This window comes from Ovis aries, chromosome 10 (genome assembly GCF_016772045.2).
Source record: "Ovis aries strain OAR_USU_Benz2616 breed Rambouillet chromosome 10, ARS-UI_Ramb_v3.0, whole genome shotgun sequence".
NCBI lineage: Eukaryota > Metazoa > Chordata > Mammalia > Artiodactyla > Bovidae > Ovis > Ovis aries.
This window is the reverse complement of record NC_056063.1, coordinates 11,882,180-11,894,851: the sequence shown is the minus strand read 5'-3', so window position 1 is coordinate 11,894,851 and position 12,672 is coordinate 11,882,180. Positions and strand designations below refer to the sequence as shown.

The 12,672-nt window shown below is 35.5% G+C and overlaps 1 protein-coding gene across 12 annotated transcripts in view; it reads right to left on the bottom strand.

Moving 5' to 3' along the window:
• The window catches only part of NAA16 (N-alpha-acetyltransferase 16, NatA auxiliary subunit), a 64,097-nt gene that overhangs the window by 36,873 nt on the left and 14,552 nt on the right, over positions 1-12,672 (bottom strand). For 9 of the 12 annotated variants that reach the window (XR_006060906.2, XM_015098043.3, XM_042254638.2 and 6 more), the window contains 3 exons: positions 10,687-10,840; positions 7,740-7,859; positions 5,157-5,252 (listed from right to left, as the gene is read on the bottom strand). Coding sequence is in view for 11 of the 12 variants with exons in the window: in XM_015098043.3 (XP_014953529.3) it covers positions 5,157-5,252; positions 7,740-7,859; positions 10,687-10,840 (370 nt within the window). In the remaining variant the exon portion in view is untranslated. The remainder of the gene's footprint in view (positions 1-5,156; positions 5,253-7,739; positions 7,860-10,686; positions 10,841-12,672) is intronic. The other 3 variants (XM_027973514.2, XM_027973515.2, XM_027973517.2) reach the window with 3 other exon arrangements.

The window sequence follows — 12,672 nt, the reverse complement described above, 5'->3', positions numbered from 1 at the left end:
TGGTGCTTTTGAACTGTGGTGCTGGAGGAGACTCTTGAGAGTCTCTTGGACTGTAAGGAGATCCAACCGGTTCATCCTAAAGGAGATCAGTCCTGAATATTCCTTGGAAGGACTGAAGCTGAAGCTGAAACTCTCATACTTTGGCCACCTGATGCGAAGAACTGACTCCTTGGGAAAGACCCTGATGCTGGGAAAAATTGAAGATGGGAGGAGAAAGGGTCGACAGAGGATGAGATGGTTGGATGGCATTACCGCCTCAATAGACTTGAGTTTGAGCAAGCTCCAAGAGTTGGTGATGGACAGGGAAGCCTGGTGTGCTGCAGTCCATAGGGTCGCAAAGAGTCAGACACAACTGAGAGACTGAACTGAACTGATAACCTGGGATTTTCAAAAGATTATATACAAAGTATGCCAAAACCACAAAAAATATCACTTTGGGTTGGATACACATGATTATTTCCTCAAAAATTAAAACTACTTTTAGAAATCAAATCTTTTCAGCACTTGCTCTGATATAAAACAAAGGTCAGCAATATTGTGCTAGGTGGTCAGAGATCCTGTTGCTTACTTCCTGTGTGACATTATCCACTCAAAGATGAGGATAACACCACCAGCCTCAACAGTACTCTTTCAAGGCTCACATAAGATAAAAAGTATAGTGTAAGCACACAATAACCGCTCAATAAATGCTATCATCCCACGCACTGACATTTAACAGCTGTCGTGTCTCTAGAGTCAGAAGTGTTTTCCACATGCACTATCATCCACTGAGACACTGAGACAATAGGCATTTTATCTTCATGTCAGAGGCTACTCTAAAAACTCTTCCAATCTCAACCTATTCAGATCATACTAGCAAGATCTCATTTAAAAAGCAATGCACTCTGTTCTCAAGTACCCACTACACTGAAAGCCTCTTCTCCCATTAAATTATTTCAACTGTGCAAAAGGCCTTCTGTACTGATACAGGACTGAACTCCAGACAGAGTTCAGTGAAAGGGAAAACCAGGTACAGAACAACCTACGCTCCTTTTGTACAAAAGGGAGAGGAAAAAGGAAAGCTGCCCATAAACCCTCACATACATGCTTTCGCTTGCATAAGCACAATTTTTTTCTGGACGAGTTCACCATCTACTAGTCATAATGGCTGTCTCTGGGGAAGCAACCTTGGTGGCCAGAAGACAGAGACATGCAGAGGGCCTTTCAGTTGAAGCCCGTTTTGACCCTTTCATTGGGAACTATATGAACGCAGTGTCTAAACCAGAAGCCTATACAGCTACTCAACTGCCCACACACCATATCCCAAAATTACTATTTACCCATCTCATAAATGTATTTTTGTATATTAAGAAAAACTTATTCACAAACTTATTCACAAGAATAACTTCCCTTCTTCCTAATTATTAGGACTCCCATAGGCTTTCCTTTGGGTACGGGGGCGGGGGGGGGGGGACTATCAATCATTATGTGCCTATTTACAACTGCAGCTTGTAAAACAAGTTTTCTATCTTCAGAGACGCTAGGCTAATTCTTCACTAGATGTAGCAGATTCAGATAAAAATTGATATTCCCCAAAACCACCACTAAAATTAGTGAACAAAAGCAAGATCAGACAGTATCTGATAACCTGAAAATTTATTCTAAATAATGGTACATGTTCTCACTACAAAACAGAAACGATAATCATGTGACCTAACGGAGGTATCAGCTAACACTACAGTGGTAATATTGGAATATATAAATGTATATCAATACATCGTACACCTTAAACATGTGTTAATTATATCTCAATAAAAAACAAAAATAATCCAATGAAACAAAAATAAAATAGGAGCAAAATGTGATTAGCATTCTCTGTTTAACACTCTGGATTATCTCCTTCCCTCTTTCTCCCTCCTCGGCCAGTGAAGACTAATACAGCACGATGAATTAAACTAGGTATTTTGAAAAGCTCTGTTTTCATAGCACTTTATTTCAGGCTGTTGGAGAATCTCCCCAGGACTTTGGCTGTGTTCACTAATCTGTTGGTGATAAATCTTTTCACTTAAAAACCAGAAAGCCTTTTTCAAAACTTGCATCTTCAAGTCCTATCACATTTCTAGGAAAACATCTTGCTGCCTTTGGTGATGCTGAGATACCTTTCTTACGACACATAAAAATATTTCTAAGCAGGCAAAAAACCTTCATCAAGTACTCACCTGTTGCACAGGTTCAATTAAGTAGCTGCAGAGTTTTATATATGGTCCCCAGAGCTTTGTAAACACATGTTTATTGTTAGAACCTCACATGATGGTTGCTGACCCTGAAGCCTAAGCCCTCAAGACCCCTCAACTGAGGCCTTGCTTGCAAAAAGACCCCTTTAGCATTTCAAACACAGAACATCCTAGAGGGTCCAGAATCATTCCACTTTAACCTAGATCACACTTTACAGTCAAAGCTGGCTCCAGGCTATCTTTCAGGAAAAATCTATTTCCTACCTAGTACACACAAGGCCGCCCACGGTATGATTTCAATTACACAAAACGTGTGAAACAGGCAAGTCCACAGGCACAGAAAGGCAGACCGCGGCTGCCTGGTGCAGGGGTGAGAGCTGGGAGTGACTGCTAACGGGTATGAGTTTTCTCTTTGGAGTGATGGCAATTTCCTGAAATCAGAGAGTAATGATGGGTGTGCAACCCCCTGGGCATACTAAAGCACTGAGCTGCACACTTTAACAAGCGAATTTTATGGTATGTGAGCTACATTTCGACAAGTTGCTTTTCTATTTGTTGTTGTTGTTGTTTTTTTAAAGAAGATACAGAAATGTGAGTCCAAGCATTTTCCAGAAAACACTTTTACTAGGGAAATGCTCCTTGGAGCTCAGTACATTCCACCTTGGAAACTCACAATGTATCTACTGAAACTTCCAGGAAATCCTGCAGAAACCTGACTGCTACATTTAACCAAGTTTCCCAAAATCACCTGACTGAAAAATATCTCAGTACATCAGCATCCTCCCCACCAAGCCTACTAATGTCCACTTGGACTTAATGTTCTCTTGAAAACATTAGGAAATTTGCCTAGCTCACAAAGTCAAAACAAAACAGAGAATCAGAGAAATACTATTTACCCTTTATGTAACTGAGAGGCACTATTTATTCATTCTTAAATAAACTTGTATCTACTGTCTAATCCAATACATTTCTAAGAGGTATTGCATATATTTTTAAAGTCAGTCTACTAAAAAGCTCTTAATTTCCATTAACCTTTTGATAAAAGGAAAACAACACAATTATTTAAACAAACATTTCCACTGTAAATGAGAAAAGGCATAAGAAAACACATTCCCTAATGTAAAAAAGTTAGAAATAAATTTTTTAAAAGAAAAAAAAAAAATCACACACAAAAAAGAAAACACTTTCCCTCCACACCCATGCCTAGGATAGAGATTTTTAAGTCACATTAGCTTTGTAAGGTCTAACTTGTATCAAAAGACATGCCAGAAGTCTCAATAAATAATTCATTATCTAAAGTACATGCAACTAAAAAAAAAAAGATGACTTTCAGAAAAAGGCACATGATACCTTCTAAAACTCTCAGGTCCTCAAATCCTGCACAGTGTTGGTATTTCTATTAAAACTGGTAACCAAGTATTAGTCAACCAGTCATATAAGCATCTATTATATGATATGTACTCAGCTCTATATACAGAGGTAAGAAATGAACCCTCTCCTTGTATTTAAAACTCAGATTTACATGTTTGTCAAGCAGGCAAGGAGAATTGGATGGGTTTCTATTTTATTGGCACCTTTGAAGAATTGTGTAGACAAATCAGATGTATACAGCCTGCATTACCAAAGAACATTAAATTTGTGATGGTCAGTTTTGTTTTTTTAAAAAACATAACAGATCACTATATGCAAGACAGCAAAAGAGACACAGGTGTGAAGAACAGACTTTTGGACTATGTGGGAAAAGGTGAGGGTGGGATGATCTGTGAGAACAGCACTGAAACATGTATATTACCACATGTAAAACAGACGACCAGGGCAAGTTCAATGCATGAAGCAGGGCACTCAAAGCTGGTGCTCTGGGACAAGCCAGAGGGATGGCCGGGGAAGGGAGGTGGGTTCAAGATGGTGGGACACATGTGTACCTGTGGCTGACTCATGTCAATGTATGACAAAAATCACCACAACACTGTAAGGTAATTAGCCTCTAATTAAAATTAAAAAATAAATTGGAAAAAAAAAAGGGGTCAAAAAAAATGATGGAAGTAATCTATAACAACTTCTAGAGGGAAATATTTCAAAAAAAAATTTTGTTTCTGGAATCGAGATGTGTTGAATGAGATCTGTATGTTGTATTGTGTTAAACTGCAAATAATGCAATTTTGATTTATGCTGTGTTAGCAACAATTTTAAAAGGAAGCTGGAGCAAAAAAAGAAAAAGGCACATAAAATCATCAATGAAGTCATTAACTATCTCAAGTGCTAATATACTCTTTACCTCTTATAAGCTCAATAGCAAATGAATTCAGCTACACACTACAATTTAGATCAAGGTCGTGAATACACTATTGTTCAATAAAAACAAATCGTAAGAGTATATATACCACAGTGCTCCGAATTACATAAAGTACAAAATGGGGTTTTTTGTTTTTATTTCTAGGGATACAAAATACATGGCTCTACAAAAACGATAAAAAGCTGAAGTCAGGAATGTGGTCAGCTCTGAGGGGAGGGCCTTGCACAGGACCGATGACATTCTTAAACACTGTGGCAGGAACAAGGAATTCACAGCTCTCTCTCTCAATTTATGTCCTCAAAAAGAAAATCTACAACTTCAAAACTTTTACCACTTAAGTCACAATACCTCACATATAATTTTTCATCAGTTCTATGGAATTTAATTTACCTTCTAAATAAGGTGTTTAGTTTTTAAAGTCACATAAGAAAACCCATTTTATACAGATAACTTCTGACACTTAAAATCAACATAAAGCTAAACCGACATAAATACTCTTAACAACATATGTGTATAACAGATTAATAACTGATGACTCCCACCCCTAAGACTGGTGTACTCTCTTCCAGAAACAAGTTTTTAAAATGTGATTGGTGTTGAGTAATTTGAACAAGTAATTATTAGTGTTACAAAAGATATCCTATTATTACCTGGGACAAGATTCAAAGGTAATCTTCTAGGTGAAATTGCTCTGGGGTGCTGCTTACTAATGTCTTCATAAATTTGAAGTCTCTCTTCTAAAGTGCCTATTATCAGTAAATATGTGTGAGATTCAAAGCATCAAAACTTTTATCTATGATAAAAACTTTAAACTTTTATTTAGGATAAAAACTAATAAATTTTAAAAAGTATGTTATAAATTAAAAATCTCATTATCAATATTAAAACTACTCTCAATTTTTGTAGAAATCACATTAAAAACTCTGTGGTAGTGAAATAAGATAATCAGTAAATGATCGTTTTATATTCGAAGTCAGAGAAATACAAAGCTCGTCACAACAGATTCTATATCCAACTCAAATCATATACACACAATACTCACAGAAGCAACATATTCCTCTTACATTCCTGTGTGCACAATCCACGGAAAAGAAAATGTTCCTTTAGAACATATCTTACATAAATCCTCTAACCTAATATAACCCATATAAATCCAACAGAAGTCTATAGCACCTAGAGATAACCTTAAAGAAGCAACAGTTTTAGGATCATGACTGCAATATCTTAAAAGATAAGAATTAAGTTTCTAAGGTCGCTTTGAGACTTAGAATCTTCAATGAAACTGTATAATAAAGAGTCCCATCAGTTCATGTCCCTGTCCAGGTACCCAAGAAAAAGATCCCATTAGCACAGACTTTTTAAAGTGGCAATTACTTCACCCAAGTATTATGATATAAAATATATTTCTAACAGAAAGTTGTATCTTCCCTCTCAAGACCAACCTAATTTTATAGTACTAAATACAAGATCTATAAGTAGACTAAAGTAACAATCTGAAAATAGGTTCTAGGTCTAGTTTATTATTCTAAAATAATATCCTGCATAATCTACAGAAAGACTATTTAATATGAGCAATAAGATATTTACAGCAAATTTCAAGAAAAAGCAAACACTCATTTTTAAACTATAAGGTTTCAGGTGGATTTTAATTCAGACCACACATACGTAACTATTGTAAGAAAACCCTTGGTGCCAGCAGTCAAAGTGTCTCCATGGTAAATGCAGTGTTCAGTATCAAGATTATAAACACAGAACTTTAAAAAGTCAAGTCTGGTTTTATTTAGACTCCTTCCTTCCTCCAATAATATGTTTCGGAGCTCCAAAGTGGTTGAGTTTTTGAAAGTGGGATATGAGAAAAATTATTCTCACACTCTGTTAATGATCTGGGAACTTCATGAAATATTAAGGATCCTTACACTAAAATTTACAAGAAGGTTATCGCAAAATTTTAAAAAGCAACTGTCATATTTATGCCTAATCTTGGGAAATGAAACAAACTATGAGTACAAAAACAAACTTCCCACTAGCTCAGATAAAACAGGTCTTATAAACGTAGTTAAATCAAGACCAACCCACTTCAATGTCCTTTGTGAAGTCACATGTTGGAGCTCCAGAACTTACCATGGGGGAGAAAAGGTTCTAAGGAACCGAGAACAACAATGGAATTAGTTTCATAATCAATGTATTTTATAGTGAGCATGGATCCTGACAAACGGAACACAATACATTCATTTTACTAAAACAGTTATTAATGTATGTCAGTAACTGGTAGTTTAAAGAAAAATCAGTTATCTCACACTTCCAATCTTCTGACACATGACTTTGTCCCCTTTTTTTAAAAAAGAGATTACTAATCTAACCAATATTTTAATTTTCATTATTTTCTCAAAAACAATTATGTAAGGAAATTTTTTAATAATTTGTGATATTACATTTTAAATACAAACACGAAACTTGGATTTAAGCATACAGGTAATTAGGATAACAAAAAATAAATTTTTTCTCAAATTTCTTCCTACTGTAAATATGGATAGGTACCTATTTACCATATTTTTTAAATTTAAAAATGTTGCTATTTCAGTATCTTTGAGTTTCATAATTATTTCATACTAGTCTCATAATTATTTCAGCCATATACTTACTTTACCCATAAGTAAATATAATTTTGGCAATACTAACTGCTCCTAAAAATACTTACTTATGAAAATACTAGGGAAAGTTTAGAATAATATTCTAGATTCTGAAAGAAGTCAAGGTTATCAAATTTCAGAATATGTATTCATATTCAGCACAAATTAGCCTAGTTTGAAACTAAAAGGATAGTTTTTATGCTGATGTGGTATACCACATACTCTCAACAACCTTGCTTTGGCCCAATTCTTATGCTTAAGAGATTAACAGTCCTCTAACTGTTTAAAAATATTTAATAATTATGACATTTCCCAGAAAGGGAATGCCCATTTTCTTCCCCACCAGTCTAGTCATCTAATTTGGTAACTGACGATTGGGATGAATAAACCTAAAATTATCTGTAAGTGTTTATCACTCAAATATTTTAAATATCTGAATTCATTTTCACTCCCATGTTTAACCTGCAACTTTCCTAAATGGAAAAATAAATGCGACTATTAAAAATACACATCCTCAAATATGACTATAACTTTATATTTTACTATTTTTTACTATACTTCAAACACTAGTTAAGAGAAGGTAGGAGAAAAATCATTACATACTAAGTTGCAGAGCTTTTTCCAAGCCTTCATAATAACACCAATTTTCTGCATTCCGATCAATCAAGTTTTTGAATACTTCACTCGCTTCTTTTAATCGCCCCAATTTCAACAGCATTTCCCCTAAAATTAAGTTTAAATGTCACATTCATTTTACTTAAACATTAAATACCTTTCTGAGCCCAGAGATTTTCACTAACCATTATTAGTATAGTAGATATTTATGAAAGACAGAATTTTATGTGCTTTCCTTCAGGGTTTGTTGCCATTGTAGTTTAAATAACTAAAAATTAATTCAGAGTTTGCCTTCAGAAATGAACCTTCATTTAAATATTCTATTAACATTCATTTTTGGCTCCCTCCCACACCCCAAATATAAATAATACTAATTAGTAAAAATTTTTGCTATTTTGTACATTTTTATACACCCTTTAAGATAACTAAAGACACCCTATTTACAGATTGGTAAATAATTCCAATGAAATATCTCTACCTTCCTACTGCAAGATTTTCAATGTACTTTTCCTAATCAATTTTTGTGCTAAGCAATTCTCCATTTAATTCTCTTAGTGTCCTTTCCAGGTCACTAAAATCAGAGAAGTTTAACTCACAAAACGATAACACTAAGTATCATTTCAGAGCAAGAAACTACACAAAAAGAGTTCACCTGTGAGTCATCTCCAATTACATCAGTTAGAGAACTAAGTCAGTTCCTTTAACTACGCCATATAAATTGCAAGTGGGAACGGGAAAAAGCATCTAAACTCCTCAGATAAAAGCAAATCTAATCAAGAGAATGGGGAGAATCTCAAAAAAGAATATACCTCAACTTTCTATCACTAAGCTTTCCCACTTCCTGAAGAATCTGATTCAAACAACCCTTTGAAATGTCTTCAGTCATACATACTATTTCAGCTTGTATCATCATCATATTATAGTGGTTATCATACGTATTATTTTGCTATTTACATGTATTATATATTACTCAGTCTCTAGAGTAAGACTAACAGGAATGGGAGAGCGGTTCAAGGTGGGAGGACATGTGCACGTCTGTCACCAATTTATGCTCATGCATGACAGAAGCCGTCACAATGCTGTAAAGTAATTATCCTCTAATTAAAAAAAGACTAACAGGTATAATTACCTGTTTCACCACTTTCTGGCTTTGGAACCCTGAGTAACTTATAAAACTTTCAATTTCCATTTCCTTGCTTGCAAAATATCAACTATTTTTATGATCATCAACTGAAATAATGTACTTAAAATGGTCAGCACAGTACTTGGTACAAAGTGAAAACAAATAAGCATCTACTACTTAAAACTATAAATAGTATGTCAACCATACTTCAATTGAAAGAAAAGGAAAACAAAAACAAAATAAAAACTGTGACTGCGCCCCATTCCTCCACAGGAGTAGAGGAGAGCAGTTAAAAGGACTCAAAAAATGACACAAAGGAACCTTAAAAGGATATTGCTGAGAGAAAAAAGCCAATATAAAAAGGCTACGTACTATGATTCCATCTCTAACACATACTGTTAAAGGTACAAATAAGGACACAGGAAAAGGATTTCGGACTGCCAAGGGCTGGAGGCAAGGAGAAACAAGCGGTAGAACACAGGATTTTTATGGCAGTGAAACCACCCTGTATGATACTATAATGGTAGATACATGTCATTACACCTTTTTTAAACCCTGGAAGGTGTGCAACACCAAGAGTGAACCCACATACAGACTACAGGCCTGGGGCAGGGAGGAGTCTGCGTGTGTGAGGACAGAGGGCGCACAGGAGACCTTTGTGTCTTCCACCCAGGGTCGCAGCATAGCTAGAGCTGCTCTAAACAATAAAGTCTATTTAAATTAAAACAGACAAACAAAAAAAGTAAAGGCTCTGAAATCAGAAAGGTATGTTTAGAAATTAACTCCTAAAAGGCTAGGCAACTTCAGGCAAGTCCTTAACCTCTCCGAGTTTCTTCAAATATAAAAAGGGATAATAAATAATACCCATGTTAGAAGTGAAAAAATATTCTAAGAAATTAAGCCAGTTCAGCAATTACTACTGTGAAAGACTAAATAAATCTTGGCACGTATTTTTATTAAGCTTTAGAAGTCCTGCAACTATATGAGATTTTAGTTTCAAACTAATTTTTAATTTAAATGGACAGTCTATACAATATTCCTCAGGATATGGGTAAGTGATCAGCAAAGTTAAATATAAAAAAGAAAACGTTTGACTTTGTTGTATAACACTTTTAACAAACTATTTCTCAGGATTCTGTCTTCTTAATTAGCCCATAATGAAAATAAATGAATGTTGCTTTCATGATGATCCCAGTGTCAACATTTACTAATCTCATTTTACTACATATGAAGATAAGAATCGGGAGAGGAGATGAATATGAAGGCAGTATAACCACTACTTTAGAAAACGGAATCTGGCATCAAAATCCCTGCACTCAAATCCTGCACTACTCAGCCTAACGGCTGTGTGACTCTGGGCAAGTCACTTAACCTCTCTGTTCCTCAGTTCCTGGTCTCTAAAATGGATATAACAACTACATCATAAGGCTGTTATGAGGATTACATTAATTAGTGATGGTTTAGTAACAGAACTGTTTGGAACACTGCCTGATATGTAGTCTCACTTAAGCGTTAGGGCATGGAAGTGGAAGTGTTAGTCAGTCGGTCTTGTGTCTTTGCAACTGCCAGGCTCCTCTGTTCATGGGATTCACAGAATCCTTGAGCAGGCTGTAGGGTACCTGCGAGAATACTCGAGTTGGCTGTCATCTCCTTCTTCAGGAGAGTCTGCCTGACCCAGAGATCAAGCCTACATCTCCTGCACTGCAGGCAGACTCTTTACTGTATGAACCACCAGGGAAGCCCAAATACAGCTGCTATTCTCATCTTTAATCGAGACCATTTTTTAACAGAAGAAAAAGCAATTCAACTCACCTTTAATTTCCTCCACCAAAAGCTTATCACATACTTGTTTCTCATAGGTTTCTATATGTTCCAAAGATTCCTGAAACAGATCTGCCTCCCTCATCACTTGATTCTGGTACAGTATCAGTTCACTGTACTCATAGTCTACTTTGCTGGGAGGAACCTGGGGGAAAAAAAAATAATAATCTTATTTATATAATAACATAAAGCAGTTATAGATCTTTAACTGACTTCTCAGGAATGTCATCCACACAGACTTTAAAAAGCAACCTACAAGCAGTTACAAATAGAAGAGGGATCAACAGCAAAGATTAATATATTCTTTAAAGCAAATGAAGGGACGGGGATTTCTGCAAAGGGAAGAGGTCAGCAAATCCTATTACCAAAGAAAAGTAAAATAATGGGATTAAAGTCCTAAAGAATCTTTCAAAAAAGAAACCTACTAGAATAAATCACTTTAGCAACGTGACAGAATACAAGATCAATATATGAGAATCAACTATATCTCTCTATACCAGCAACAAATAATCCTACCCCCCCCAAATTAAAATAATTTCACTCACAACAGCACTATAAAGAACAAACATCCAGGAATATATTTAAGAAACAAGACTCATATCAAAGAGTACAAAACATTCAAAGAGAAATTAAAGACCTAACTACATCAACAGACATTTCATTCCATGTCCATGGATCAGTATTTTTTCTCCCACCTTGATCTAAAAATGCAATGCAATCCCTATCAAACTCTTAGTAGGCTTTCAGAAACTGACAAGCTGACCCAAAAGTTCAAATGGAAACCAAAGGAACCCTGCCCGTACCAACAGAATCATAGAAAGAAAAACAAAGTAGGAAGACTTCAAATTTCAAACATACTGTAAAGCTACATCAGTCTAGACAATGTGGTTGGTAATGGCCTAAGGACAGACACAGACATCAATGGAACAGAATACAAGCTTCAGAAGTAAGCCCTTATAACCTGGTCAATCAATTTTCGACAGATGTGCCAATAAGACAAGGTAGTCTCTTCAACAATGATGGTGGAACAATAAAATATCCATATGCAAAAAAATAACCTTAGACACATATTTCATACCATATACAAAAATTAACTCAAAATGGATCACGGACCTAAATGTGAGCACTAAAACTATACAAGAAATCTCAGAACAGAAAAAAAATCTTCATGACTATATGTGTAAGAAAAAAATTAGTAAACTGGATTTCAAAATTATAAACTTTTCCTCTTCAAAAGACATCACTAATAACATGAAAAAACAAATTACAGACTAGAAGAAAATATTTTCAAATGATATATCTGATAAGGAGCTTGTACGGAGATTATAAAAGAAATCCTTACAACTCAGTGGTAAGACAAATAACCCAACTAAAAAATGGGCAAAGAGTTGAACAGACATCTTATCAAAGAAGAAATATAAATGACTAGTGAGAACATGGTTAAGTGAAGTGAAGTCGCTCAGTCGTGTCCGCCTCTTTTCGACCCCATGGACTCTAGCCCACCAGGCTCCTCCCTCCATGGGATTCTCCAGGCAAGAGTACTGGAGTGGGGTGCCATTCCCTTCTCCAGGGGATCTTCCCGACCCAAGGATTGAACCCGGGTCTCCCGCATTGCGGGCAGACGCTTTAACCTCTGAGCCACCAGGGAAGCCTGTAAAATGCTCAGTATCATTAATTTCTGGAAAAATGCAGAGACAATCAAAACAAATATTACTACATACCCACTAGGAGACTATCATCAAAAAACTGAACAGTAACAGGTATAAGGGTGGGTAGAAATTGGAATTCTCACACATTGCTAGTAGGAATGTAAAATGGTCCAGTCATTTAGAAAAACAACTGAACAGTTTATGAAAAAGATAAATATATACTTACCATATAACCAAGTAATTTCATTCCTAAGTATCTACCCAAAAGAAATAAAAATATATGTCCACACACAAACTTATACACAAACGTTCACAGTAGCACTATGCA